The sequence below is a fragment of the Phlebotomus papatasi genome, chromosome 2 (assembly GCF_024763615.1).
Source record: "Phlebotomus papatasi isolate M1 chromosome 2, Ppap_2.1, whole genome shotgun sequence".
In the NCBI taxonomy this organism is placed as follows: domain Eukaryota; kingdom Metazoa; phylum Arthropoda; class Insecta; order Diptera; family Psychodidae; genus Phlebotomus; species Phlebotomus papatasi.
In genome coordinates, this window is record NC_077223.1 from 74,072,057 (window position 1) to 74,085,625 (window position 13,569).

The 13,569-nt window shown below is 32.6% G+C and overlaps 1 protein-coding gene across 1 annotated transcript in view; it reads left to right on the plus strand.

Annotated features, from left to right (window-relative positions):
- Positions 1-13,569, plus strand: part of LOC129801038 (titin-like) — a 257,548-nt gene that overhangs the window by 61,543 nt on the left and 182,436 nt on the right. Inside the window, exons 17-21 of the mRNA XM_055845796.1 lie at positions 3,207-3,398; positions 3,671-4,610; positions 7,776-7,936; positions 8,400-8,826; positions 12,206-13,513. Coding sequence (XP_055701771.1) covers positions 3,207-3,398; positions 3,671-4,610; positions 7,776-7,936; positions 8,400-8,826; positions 12,206-13,513 — 3,028 coding nt within the window. The remainder of the gene's footprint in view (positions 1-3,206; positions 3,399-3,670; positions 4,611-7,775; positions 7,937-8,399; positions 8,827-12,205; positions 13,514-13,569) is intronic.

Below are 13,569 nucleotides of genomic sequence, written 5' to 3' on the forward strand. Positions count from 1 at the left end.
TATGTTCAATTTTGAAACTGATCGATCGTTAAAACCTCTTAAGTCCCTAGTTGAGCTTGTAAAATGCAAAATATCACAGGCTTTATCACAAGAAACATTTAGAATTATCAGGAAATCATCACTTAAATAACTATATACGTTTTAATCCATGAATTGAATATATGATTCGGTCTAAAGGAATGTTACGATTTATTAGAAATATATTTTGTAATGATAAATGAAACATTTAAAATTTTATTACATAATGCTACACATTATATGCTATTGTTGTATATGGCATAGTTTACAAATTTGATAAATTTTTAATAATTAAAAAAAAAAGTTGGAATGCATAATTAGTAGAAGAGGTAAAGTTGGCAAGCTCAAAAATTTTAAAATTCAGTACCTTCGTGCAAAAAGGATCTTTATTTTAACACGAAACCTACCAAGACCGGTCAAATTGACCGGTTTAAAAACTTATATAAGTAACACATATTTAAACGGTACAATGCCGTTATCAAATTTTATGAATTTCTTAAAATATGGATATAATATATTTTTCAGTGTTTCAATTTTAAGGTTTTCCTCTTTTCAAGAAAAAAATGTTGAGTAACACTTATAGTACCTACCGTGATCTGTCACTTGACCGAGCGCGCTAGGAAAAACGAGCAAAAACGGTCGGTAGGTTTAGTGTTAATGACAAAATAGAGTATTTATAGGGTAAGTCTGAGTAAAATGTAATATTGAATTTTAAGATTTTCTTACTATTTCAGCTGGACAATGAAAATAATAAGGCTATAAAGAAGGTCTAGCCATGCGCTCAAGCGAACTTCTTCGTATTCTTTTTCTTTTGTCCATCTAAAATAGTTAGAAAATTTCAAAATTCAGACATGGATTCTATATAAAATTACCCTATACAGAAAAAAAATATTTCGTAAAATTGTTCGTAAATGTTTGTTAATTCTTAATGGGGACTCACGAAATATGCCCAACGCACAATAAATTTTGTTTTGTAAACATGTTTTTGACATTTAAATGAGAGTGAGTGAGATCTAGATCTAGTCATCTCGCTCATTCTCATGGGAAATTTTGAAAAAATGTTTACAAACAAAAATTATTGTGCGCTGGTCAATACTCGTAATGCCCAACGCACAATAATTTTTGTTTAGTAAACATGTTTTTGACATTTCAATGAGAGTGAATGAGATCTAGATCTAGTCATCTCGCTTTTTCTCACAGGAAATTTTGAAAACATGTTTACAAACAAAAGTTATTGTGCGTTGGTCATAAAGCGTAATAACCCACAAAAAATTTCGTAAAAGTTTGTACTTTTTGCACACTTGGTGCGTAAGATGATCACTTGCCGAGCATTTTATGTTCTTTTACAAATATTAGTAAGTAAAAATATTACAAAAAAAAATTACGAACAATTGACAAAATTTTAAATGGTTTTTTGTTACGGTGCTATCACACTAGGATTTTTTAAGATATCTTAGAATTAAGATATCAAGATATTAAGATATCCAGAATTTACTTGAAAATTCTCACAGTCAGGATACATTTTGCAAGAAATTTGCTCAATTTTAAATAGTGCCGCGAGATTGTTGATTGTGAATGACTCCGGAAAATGCGTGATAGTACTTAAAATGTCTTATAAGTCACTTATCTATCATTCAGAAGGATCCCCAAAGCCAGAAGAAAGATTTGTAGGCAAAGGGCTCATGCAGCGACTCTCATACAGTCTTATTAAAAATCTGTATGAAGTCGTCCCAACTCCCAACTGAAATTTCTAAACATAACAATTTCCTTCGAATGGCTTTGGTGGAACTTAATGAATTACTCTCGATACTTAAGCTTCACTGCATGCAAGTTTATAACTAAAACACTGTAGTTATCTTATATTTTCGCCACAAATAATATTAATTACGAGTAAATAAATTTAAAAAGAACAATTTTCATCAAAGGACTACTTGTTTAACTGCAATAAAATTGAAATTATTGAGCAATTTTAACATTTTAATTTGCTGAATTCATATTTATTTGAGCAACCACATTTATACCATTATAACATATTTAAACAGGCTTTTCTGGGCCAAGTATTAGTTTTTATTAATAAATAAGTAAAGATCTATCAATTCAATTGGTTTTTAGTGGAAAATAACGCATAAGAACAATTCATCTGAAAATTAAAATGAATTTACAAATTGAAAAAATCCTAGTGTGATAGTACGGTTAGTTTACGAGAATTTACAAACAATTATTTTAAAAAGTACAAAAAATACTCGTCGAGTGATCATATTACAAACGATGTTTGTGAAAAAAGCAAACTTTAACGAACTTTTTTGAGGATTATTGCGTTTTACGAGTATTACGTGAGTCCTCAGTAAAAATCCACAAATATTTACGAACAATTTTACGAAATATTTTTTATGTATTTTACCCTAGTAGAAGAATTTTTATATTTCCAATTTCTTTCATTTGTAAGACGCTGTTGTAGAGTTAATAAAAATTTCATAAAATTATCTCGCTTGTCATTACTTTGCCCGGTATTTCTGAGAAAGTTTGACTGAATCAACTATTAGAACATGGTTCGAAAATCACATTTCCCTTAGAAATAGAAAATAACAATTAGTTTGATTTGGTAGAATAGCTTCATTTTCTTACTCTTTTCCTCTATTCCTTTTCTTATCATATTAATAATATTAATAATTTCAATGAAAGTCCTCTGTTCCTATCTCTACACATTCAAATTTTCTTTTTTTCTTTTTTTTTAACATTTAAAAAATAAATCTATAAAATAAGAACAACATTAAATGAAAAATCATGTTATTGATATTTTGATTCTGAAGAATCACAAACAACATAAATCTTGTTAGCCTCATCTTAAAATTTATATCATGCGAGAACAAGAAATCGTAAATCTCTTTCAGTGTTTCATCTATTGACGGGAAAGTAAAATAAAAATTCTACAAGTTATTTAATTACTTTCTAAACCACATTTAGTGCAAAATGAAAGAAAATTGTAGAGATTATGTGCTATATCTATTGATGATTTTGAGTTGAACTGCGTCCAAAACGTGTCCCGAAAATAATTAGGTGACTTCTTACTAAACACGAATGAGTTTATTAAATGATGTACTCATGTGTGACGCAAAGCCACATTAAAATCTGACTTAGAGATGTATAATGAAAAGCCTAATTTGTTTGTAAATTATGGTAAATTACAGCTTCTTGGTAAACGCATTGACAATTTTCGCAAAAGTGGTGAAAATATTGCATCAACATATCCAAATACAAGAGCATATATTGAGGATGAACTGCAGAAATTGGTACAGCGATGGGAAGAATTTAGTGAACGTGCCCAAAAATCCAGGACATCTATTGATTTATCCATTGCTTACTTCAAACTACTCGATGAGGTAAAAGACTTGATTGTGATTTTGTCTCTAAATTAAAATTGAAAATGCTTTCACAACAAATTCAGAAAGAGGTTTTTTTTGTGTAGTTTGAAATTGAAACATAACTGAACATTTCTTTTATAAAATAAACTAAGCAACGAATAGTTTACATAAAATAATCTCAATAATCTAACCGATTTTCCTAAAGATAAATTTATAGTTTATCTAAATTTAACTGTGACCTGAAATGTAGTAGTGTGACCTAATATTAAATACTATTAAATCTTTCCCAGATTAACGCTCAGTATCGGATACATTCAACATATCTTTCGCATACGAACAACACTGTTCAATTTGTCTCCACTGTTGAGCAAGCTAATGAGTTGGTTCACCAAATTGATGACTATATTGATCAGAATGAAGCAGCACAGTTGAACAAATTGAAGAAATTATCAGAAATATCTGTGGAAATTTATGGATTGGACAAAACTGTTACCACCTACACAGAAAATCTATCCCTCTTTCAGTCATTCTTGAAACTCAAAGCTGATCTCAATGATACCATTGCAAAATTGAAGGAAGAAGAATCTCGGGAGAAGATTGAAAAAGTTGAAAAATTGCAAATTACTGAAATTCAAACTTCACAACATAAACCGCCTGTCTTCACACAAACTCTCATCAATGCTACCATTCAGGAAGGTGAACGTTTCACCTTTGAATGCATCGTAACAGGAAGTCCTCTACCTTCCATTGAATGGCTCAAAGATGGCATTTCTATCCAAAGCAATTCTGACTACAAAACAGTCTTTATGGATGGATTCTGTTCATTGTCAATTGAAGAAACTCTTGCTGAGGATTCCGCAACATTTACATGTAAAGCGACAAATGTTGCCGGAAGTGCAGAAACAACGGCAACATTGACAGTGAAAGAAAATGTAACTGAAGAGGTGCTAGAACCACCTGTCTTTACAGAGCCACTTCAGCCAGGATATGCCAAAGAAGGTGCAACATTTGAATTCCGATGCACAGCAACAGGATATCCTCTTCCTGTTGTTGAATGGTTCAAAAATGACGTTTGCATTGATCAATCGCCAGATTATATCATTACATTTAACAATGGATTGGCCATCTTGAAATTTGAACATGTTTTCCTCGAAGATCAGGCTCTGTTCACGTGTCGAGCTAGCAATACTTCAGGGATGGTACAGACATCAGCAAACTTGATGGTTGAACGTAAGTTTATTCCCATTCAAAATTAATACAATAACAAGACGCATTAGAAATATCTTCTAGTGATTTTCTCTCTTATAGATAGCTGAAATAAAAGAGTTAAAATCGATAGAGGAATGGGGTAAAATGTGACAAAATATATTTTTTACGGCTTACTGAAAGACCTTACTGAAATCTCGCGGTGCTATCACACTAGGATTTTTACAATTTAATTTTAAATTGAATTCAGCAAATTGAGCAATAAAATTGCTAGAACCACTTGAAATTTTTCATAGCCAGGACACATTTTTGCGAGAAATTTGATAAATTCAAAAAAGCCGCGCAGATTGCCAGTTGTTTTATTTTGTCATTTGTGATTTTGCTTAGAAAAATGAGTGAGTCCAGTGACGAGGATGAAATTTTCGTACTTTTTTGTAGGATATATGTACAATAAAAATGTGCCTCAAGGCAAAAGGAAGAGATTGTGGGCCAGAAAATGTATAAAAGAGAGATCTTCCCACGGATTCATTGAAAAAATGTATTATGATATCGCAATTGGTGATTTTTTTGGACACAACAATTTTCTTCGTATGGCTACTGAAGAATTGAAGAACTACTTCACATAGTTGGACCTCATTTGCAGAAAGAAACAATGAAAATGAGGGTTCCTATATCGCCTAAAATTGGAATTGTTGAGCAATTTTAACATTTTATTTTGCTGAGTTGAAATTAATTTGAGCAACCACAATTATGCTATTTTAGCATATTTAAACATGTTTTGGTGAACCAAGTATTACTTTATATCAATAAATAAGCGAAAATTTATTAATTCAAATGATTTTTAATGCAAAATAACGCATAGAAACAATTCATCTGAAAATTAAATTGAATTTACAAATTGAAAAAATCCTAGTGTGATAATACGGTCAGATTTGCACATTCTTATTAGAAATTTGCTTTTCTATAACTTTTTCGAAAAGTTCTTTACCTCGAAGGAGAATACAATCTCGAAGTAATTTTCTAAAAGCTGATTTTATATACCTAGTTTGTGACATATTCGCTTTAATACACGTTCTCCTAAATTAAATAAATCCAGATGATATTTCAACAGAAAACTTATTTCAAATAATTCTTCAATTGTCATTTTTAATTTTGGCAAGGGACATCGGGGATAATTTGATACTTTTATTTTTTTAGAACCTAAATCAAAATTCAGTAAGATTTATTCATAAATCGTCAGACATTTTCGCAAGGAGTAGATAATTGCGTTACTCACGGTTCTTTTGAGTGCCAATCTGTTAATTAAAAAAAATAAATAAATCGAACGCAAAGTTCATGAAGATCTTCTAAACTGCATACCAATTTCCTTAAAAATCGTCCTACAAAAATCATCTAAATCTGTCAATCTTAAGCAAAGATTGTGTTAGTATATATTTTTGCAATGACCATGTTAATCCAGGGATCTCATCTAAGTATTGTTACGATTTGTCCATTTTTGCAACCAAATCAGCGCCGTTTTATCGATTTTCCTCCTAGTTCACACATCTTATTTCCTCTTGTAGTCAACTAAACACTAAAAGATATTTGTTTTTTTTAAAGGTGATACTATGCCAATCCAGAGTATGAACCTTTTATTAAATTTAATGGGAATTTATCTTTGTTGCATCTTAATAAATAAATAAATTTTAAGTAAATTGAAACGGCATTGAATAAACGAGCAGTAAAAAGTCAAATTTGGTCAGCAAAAAATTCGCAATGATCAGTAAAAAATTGAAAAACACCAGTACTTTATCAAAAACGGTCAGTTGACCACTTTTAACTTTTTAGTGATCATTTATATTTTCCCTTTATTTTTTACTAACAACAATGCCACAGTTTAATTTTTACTGAGCATTTTTATTATTGTTGATTTTAATTTCTATTTCTCACTGCTCATATATTAATTTTTTACTGACCACATTTCATAATTTACCAACCATTTTTAATTTTTTGCTGACCACTCTTTTGATATTTTACTGATCAATTTCTATTTTGTACTGACCACTTTTAATTTTTTACTGACAACATTTAATTTTTTACTGTTCAATTTTAATTTTTTGCTGACCAATTTTTATATTTTCTGCTCATTTTTAATTTTTTGCTGACCAATTTTTATATTTCACTGCTTGTTTTTAATTTTTCTGACCAATTTTTATTTACTGACCACTTTTAATTTTTTACCCACCAATTTTTATTTTTTACTGATCACTTTTAATTTCTTACTGTTCACTTTTAATTTTTTACTGACCACATTTAATTTTTTACTGTTCACTTTTAATTTTTCACTGACCAATTTTTATTTTTCACTGCTCATTTTTAATTTTTTACTGACCATATTTTCTTTTTACTGACCATTTTTAATTTTTTGCTGATTAATTTTAAATTTTTTACTGATCAACTCGAATATATCTACTGATCAATTCGAAGTTTTTACTGACCAAATTTAATTTTTTTTTTGACCAAATATAACTTTTTACTGACCAAAGTTTACTTTTTACTGACAAAATTTTACTTTTTACTGACAAAATTGAAAATTTTTACTGATTATTTCGAATTATTTGTTGATCAAATTTAATTTTTTGCTGACCACTTTTGATTTTTTACTGACCATTTGGTTTTTGCCAATTGAAACTCGAGAATGCTGCGATGGAAAAATATAGTATCTCCCCTCTTCTTTTTATAGCCACACCTACTTATTCCAAAATATTAGCCTTCAAAGTTTCTAATATTTATCTAATGTTCCAAAAATTTACTTAATATTAAAGCAATATAAAATGCAAATATTTTGGGAATTATTGTGCAGTAATTACAAAGCTCTTGTGCTTTATTGAGGGCGTGGTTTGTTTTATAGTGGGCGGATCTGAGTGAATTTTATTTTAATTTTTACCGCATTGTTTATTATTTGTATTAAAGGTCTGAACATACTTAAAGTATTCGAGAGACGAATTAGCACAATTATATCCGAAATAATGATAAAAACACATTTGATTTAATCTTGCACTTAGTACTTTCTAAGCTTATCATCAAGTCTATATAAGTCCTAATCATTTTTGGTAGGACTTCCTACTCTAAATACAGTCTATATAATAATTTTGTATATTTGTTACCGCTTAAAGAAATACAAATCACTTTACTGTACTTCCTTTTCAGCTTTGGAACCTACTGAAGTACCGGCATTCAAAGTTCCTCTGTCAAATGTGATGGCTCGTGTTGGACAAAAGATCAAGCTAGAGTGTGAAGTTACGGGAATTCCGCGTCCTGAACTGTTCTGGACTCACAATGGGAAATTATTCACGGGTCGTGACTCAAAAGTGAGTGTAAATCTTTCATTTTATAAATAGCCTATGCATGTCTCATGTTTGTTAGTGACATAAAAATTGTGAAATTTTCTTCTCTCGGTCGATTTTCCAATTTTTCACTCTCACTATCGGATGTAAGAAAGAGAGAAAATGCTCTTCAAAATACTAAGTATTTAATATACGAGGCGAATTCATAAATATATTCTTATGAGATATATGTGGCTGTAGTACGAGAGAATAAATTAGACTTTAATTTAAATGTTTGTCCCCTCTGCCGAATGATGCTAATCCAAAATACTGTGTTTTCTTCATAATCTTGTCCACTTGCCAAGAGTTGTGGGCTGCGACAGTGCATGGAAATGCATTTCCATCAACCTGACAGTGGTACACAGGGGGCTATTTTTAAAATTTAATTTTAATCTATTTTGTGCTCCCATTTGTGAAACTCATTTTTCGTCCTCATCGTGCTTTTCAGTTACTTGTGGACGGTGATCGTGTGACGTTGCTCATCCCAGAGGCCTTCTTCAAAGACACTGGCATCTATACGTTGACCGCGAAAAATTTGGCCGGAGAGGTGTCCAATTCATGCAATGTATGCGTGAAGGGACGCGTGCCAAATGAGACATCTGATTCTGAATTTGCCAGTGATATGGAGCCAATAAAGCCATCTGTGCAGCTTCCTCTGAAGAACACTAGTGTCTTCGAGGGTAAATCCGTACGCCTTGATTGTGTTATTGTTGGTCAACCGGAACCCGAAGTTATTTGGTATCACAATGATCGGCCAGTTAAAGAATCAGCTGACATTCAATTGCTCTTCCAAGGTGACCGCTGTTCGCTCCTCATTCACGAAGCATACATCGAAGATGCGGGGGAATACAAAGTTGTTGCAATTAATTCAGCAGGTGAGTTTAAACACAGAAAATTCTTTGTTTGTTCTTAAAACTTACTCTGAGGGAAATAGTACAGCATCTTTTGAAAAAGCTCCGCCCATGAGATTTAAATTCACACCCACTTTCAAAAATGCATTAAAATGCATTAATTGAATTAATTGAATTGCATTAATTGAATGGCTCGTATGGCTCAAAAGATAAATAGGAACAGTATGACAGAGCTCATGTAAACCAATCTGGCCATTTTGAGCATGGGCGGAGCTTACAAAACTAAATTCAATAAAGCAAGTCACGCCCCCATGAGAAATGGGTGGTGAAAAATGTGGTTTGTATATATACAAACAGGCTTAGCTAAAGCGTGTACACGACAAGATTGTACCAAATGATTTGATATTTTTATGACAGATGTCACTAGCTCCGCATTTTCGTTGTATGTAAACATTGTAATACGTGTTTTTAGCTTTCTTTTGGTGAAACTCTCATTAAATTCTCTTCATTTTTCACTGAGATACGAAAGAATAATGAAAACATAAGGGAACTGATTGTATACGCGTATCTAAAAAATACTGGAATCAATTACGCGGACCTTGGAAAACTCACAAATACCTCACGCCAGACCGTCCGGAGGGTGATTCTTCGATTCCTCGGCAGTAAAACCACTGCCCAGAAACCTGGATGTGGAAAAAATCGGGGTATTGGAGAACGAGATTAGGAGAAAAAAGTGATCATGCGGTATAAGAACAATCCTTCGACATCTGTGAGGGATATGGCTAATAAACAATTTAAATGTTCTCCCAGTCTTGTGCACAAAATCAAACAGAGGAATGGACTGAAGACTTTTATGGCCCAAGCAGCCCCTCATCGCAGGGATGCGCAAAATCAGTCAGCTAAAACACGAGCTCGAAGGCTGCACGATAAGATAATGTCGGGCTTTAGTGGGGGCATGCTGATGGATGATGAGACTTCAAACAATTACCAGCAAGGGCGTAGCCAGGATTTGATTAAGGGGGGGGGGGGGGGGGCAAAAATTTTTCAAAGGGGGGTGGGGTGTTCAGTATTCGGTATTTCCACAGTACTTTTTCAAATAAGAAAGTGAACTCATCCTCCGTACGAGGATCAATGTGCTTGCAGTGTGTGTCAAAAACATGGAAAGGCAGAAAGAGATTAAAAATATGACCGGCAAAGAAAATTTTAAGGGAATTTAGATCGTGCAAATAATGATCCTTGTACAACAAGAAAGATCTTTTCGTCAGTTCTTTTGATAAGAGTAATAAAACTTTTTAATAAAAGTCTTCATTAAAGATCTCAAATCTTACGTCTGTTTGCCGCGATCACATTCTGATTTCTTATTTAAATTATACATTTTTTTTAATGTTTTCCAAAATTCAAAAATTTTTATCCGTTTCTATTTATACGATTTTAATTACATGTAATTAAGTAAGTGTATTAATAAGTTTATATTTGAGGTTTTCTACAACTTTTCTAAACATTGCAAAGATTTACGATAAAATTAACAGTCACTTTTAGAGCCCTCATCAAAAAAAAAATCACCCTAAATTATGTATTATTCATGTTTTGTTTTTAATCTTCCGCTTGAATAAAAAGTTTTATAGTATAAAATTATTACATTTTTTCATTACTCTGCGTTTTCTTATAAGGGTAGGTGTTCAAGTTTCCTGTTCCAAATGACACAGGGTACCAATACGTCATCACGAGTTCTTAAAGTGCCAATAGGTGTTCATTTGACCCTATTTGCAGAAAATATGCTGATCGGCAGCATAATTAGGAAGATCTAAGCCGAAAAAGAAACGCATTTTAAAAATATTAGAGAAAACAAATGTTTATAAATCAGTATAACTCTTTCTCACGAATGGACCTTTTGTGAATTATATCAATTTCATTTTAAAGAAAATTAGACCAGAGGTGTGCAAGAACCGTTGAAACCGAATAAACATCAAAATAAGTTTGTTCAGGTAGCGTTTTGTCCATTAACGTACAAGTCTCATTTGACGTTTGTTCGGTTTCAAACGGTTCTTGCACACCTTTCGATTAGGCGATTAATTTTTACTGCATTCAGGATATTCTGATGTATTATTGAATTAAATTTCTCCACGCTTAATATGGTTTTCCTGATATTTTAGACATTTATGAAATAGAAATCTAGGCTAACAATAAACGTTTTATCTTATTGCATTAGGGGAAACTGGGGCACCACCAAACACGGGGTACCACCAAACAGTAATTTTTATTTCTAAACTACTTGGACTATCGCGACCATTCCTTCAGTATACAAGCATCCCTATAGTGCCTTTAAATTCCTATAGGTCTTATCTTCTGATATCTAATATCCGATTAAAAAATTGCAGTGTTTGGTGGTACCCCGTGTTTGATGGTGCCCCAGTTTCCCCTAGGCATTTTAGACCTTATGACATGGTTTTATTGAACACAGGATTATAATTTCTTAATAGTATGAGTATGACTTTAGCAATAGTGAAAATGTTTTTAAAGGTTTACATGGGCATGAAGCTTAAAAAACAGCATTGCATCAAAACTCAATATTTTCCAAAATAGTTAAAAGAAAGAAACTGGAGGCTTCAATTTTTTTCTAGCCTTCACGAACCTTCTTAACTCTTTCGCCTTCTTTGGGACTCTGCACGCATGGAAAAACAACTTTTTTTGGCAATTTTGAATCGATGAAATCCGAATTTTGTAGATGAGTACAAACTATAAGGGAAGGATATAAAAATCTAGGATATTTTTTATAGCAACATAATTAATTCCTGAGCTAATATATTTTTGATCAAAAATAGTGAATTTTAGAAATATCGCTTCCTTGCAGATATTGTGTTTTTTTTTTCATATTTTTAAAGCAGAATAAGGTAAAACCTCTCGGAACCAATAAATATAATATAATAAATATAATAAACTGTTCAAACTTTTTGGGTAGGCTCATCCCCAAAATTTTAAACGTCAAATACACCAGTTTCCACCAATTCAAGAAAAAATGGAATGAAACAACCAAGAACGGCGATGATGATCTTGTAAAGACCTTGATGGGAGGACTCAAGAAGAAGATTCGAGATTTCGCCAGTCCAATACTTGAATAAAAAAAACTAATATATCCAATAAATCTACAATGAATTAAAGTTTCAAAAAATATTTTTCTTTTTTTTTTTAATATCATGTAGATTTGATTTTTAAAGCATTATTCTTGGGAACAATTTTATCGTGGACACGCTTTATCAACCAAGATTTAATTTTAACAATTTCAAAAAATAATGAAATTTTTCAATATTTATTTATTTATTTATTTCAAATTGAAAAATATTTTAGCAATTAAGAATTTCTCAAAAATTAAAAAGTCGTAATAAGGTGTATTGTAAATTTTCAGGGGAAACCTCGAGCGTTTGCCAATTAACAGTGACGCCTTTGAACAACTTAGAACCTGCAACTCGAATGTCCGGTGAGAGGATTCAATCCACGGTTGCCCCACCTAAATTTGAGAAGCTTCTTGTCGATGTCTTGGCATCCGAAGGGGAGAAAGTGGTATTTGATTGTCTAGTTGTTGGTGATCCTCGACCAGAGGTGAAATGGCTACTTAACAATCGTGAGATCGCTCCAAGTGATCGCATTCATATATCATACGATGATGATGGAGCTATAAAGTTGATAATTGAAAATGTCACAACGGATGATAAAGGGCTGTACACTGTGAAAGCTACGAATTCTTCAGGTGAATCCAAATGCTTCTCACACCTCATTGTCAAGTCTGTCAATGTAGCAGAAACTCAGCGTCCAGCTCAAGAAATTCTCATTGAGGATCATTACATTTGCCCTATGTTCAAAGAACTCTTCTCTGATCGTGTTGTACGTATTGATGATTCAACGAAATTCGAGTGTATCGTGATTGGCAAGCCAACACCAAAAGTACGCTGGTACTTCAATGATGAACCCGTGCATGGGAAAAATTTCTTAGTATCTACAAGTGGTGATCGTCAGGTCTTGACAATTCCCGCCGTTACGAGTGAAACCACTGGGAAAATTTCTTGTGTGGCTGAGAATGAGATTGGTAAAGCCACTTGTGTGGCATATGTAAATCTTGAGGGTGCATACGAACCACCCCTTGTGGCTAGTCCTCAGACTTATACCCAAGAACACCATACTCAATCATCCCTGGTGACTCTGAAGAAGCAAATGTTTACAACAACATCTACCCAACAAGTGAGTTCTGTGGCCAATAATATTCCTCAAACACAAATACTCACATCACATCAAACACCAGATACCATTGAATCGCGTCAATTCCAAGAATATCATCAATCGAAAGATTTAGCGCCGAGTTTTCAGCAGAAGTCCGTTGTTAATGTTATTAGAACGAATCTTTCTGATGTGAATATCACAAAACCAACGCGAAAGTACACACCACCACGTTTTATCTCACCACTTATTGGCAAGATTGTAGATCAGGGAGCTAATGTGGTGCTAGAAGCGGTTGTGGATGGTTATCCATCTCCCGAGGTCAAAGTGACGAAAAATGGAGAACCCATTGAGAATGACAGTCACATTAATGTAAATTACAACTTCAATAAAGTTACCATCCAACTGAACAATGTCACCGTCCCGGATGCTGGACGGTATATTTGCACAGCTAACAACGCAGCAGGATCTTCTACAAGTGTAGCAGATTTAGTTGTAAAAAGTACGTTGATTGTGATCTTAATTAAATAGAAATTATCTGTTATTCTAAAATTCACC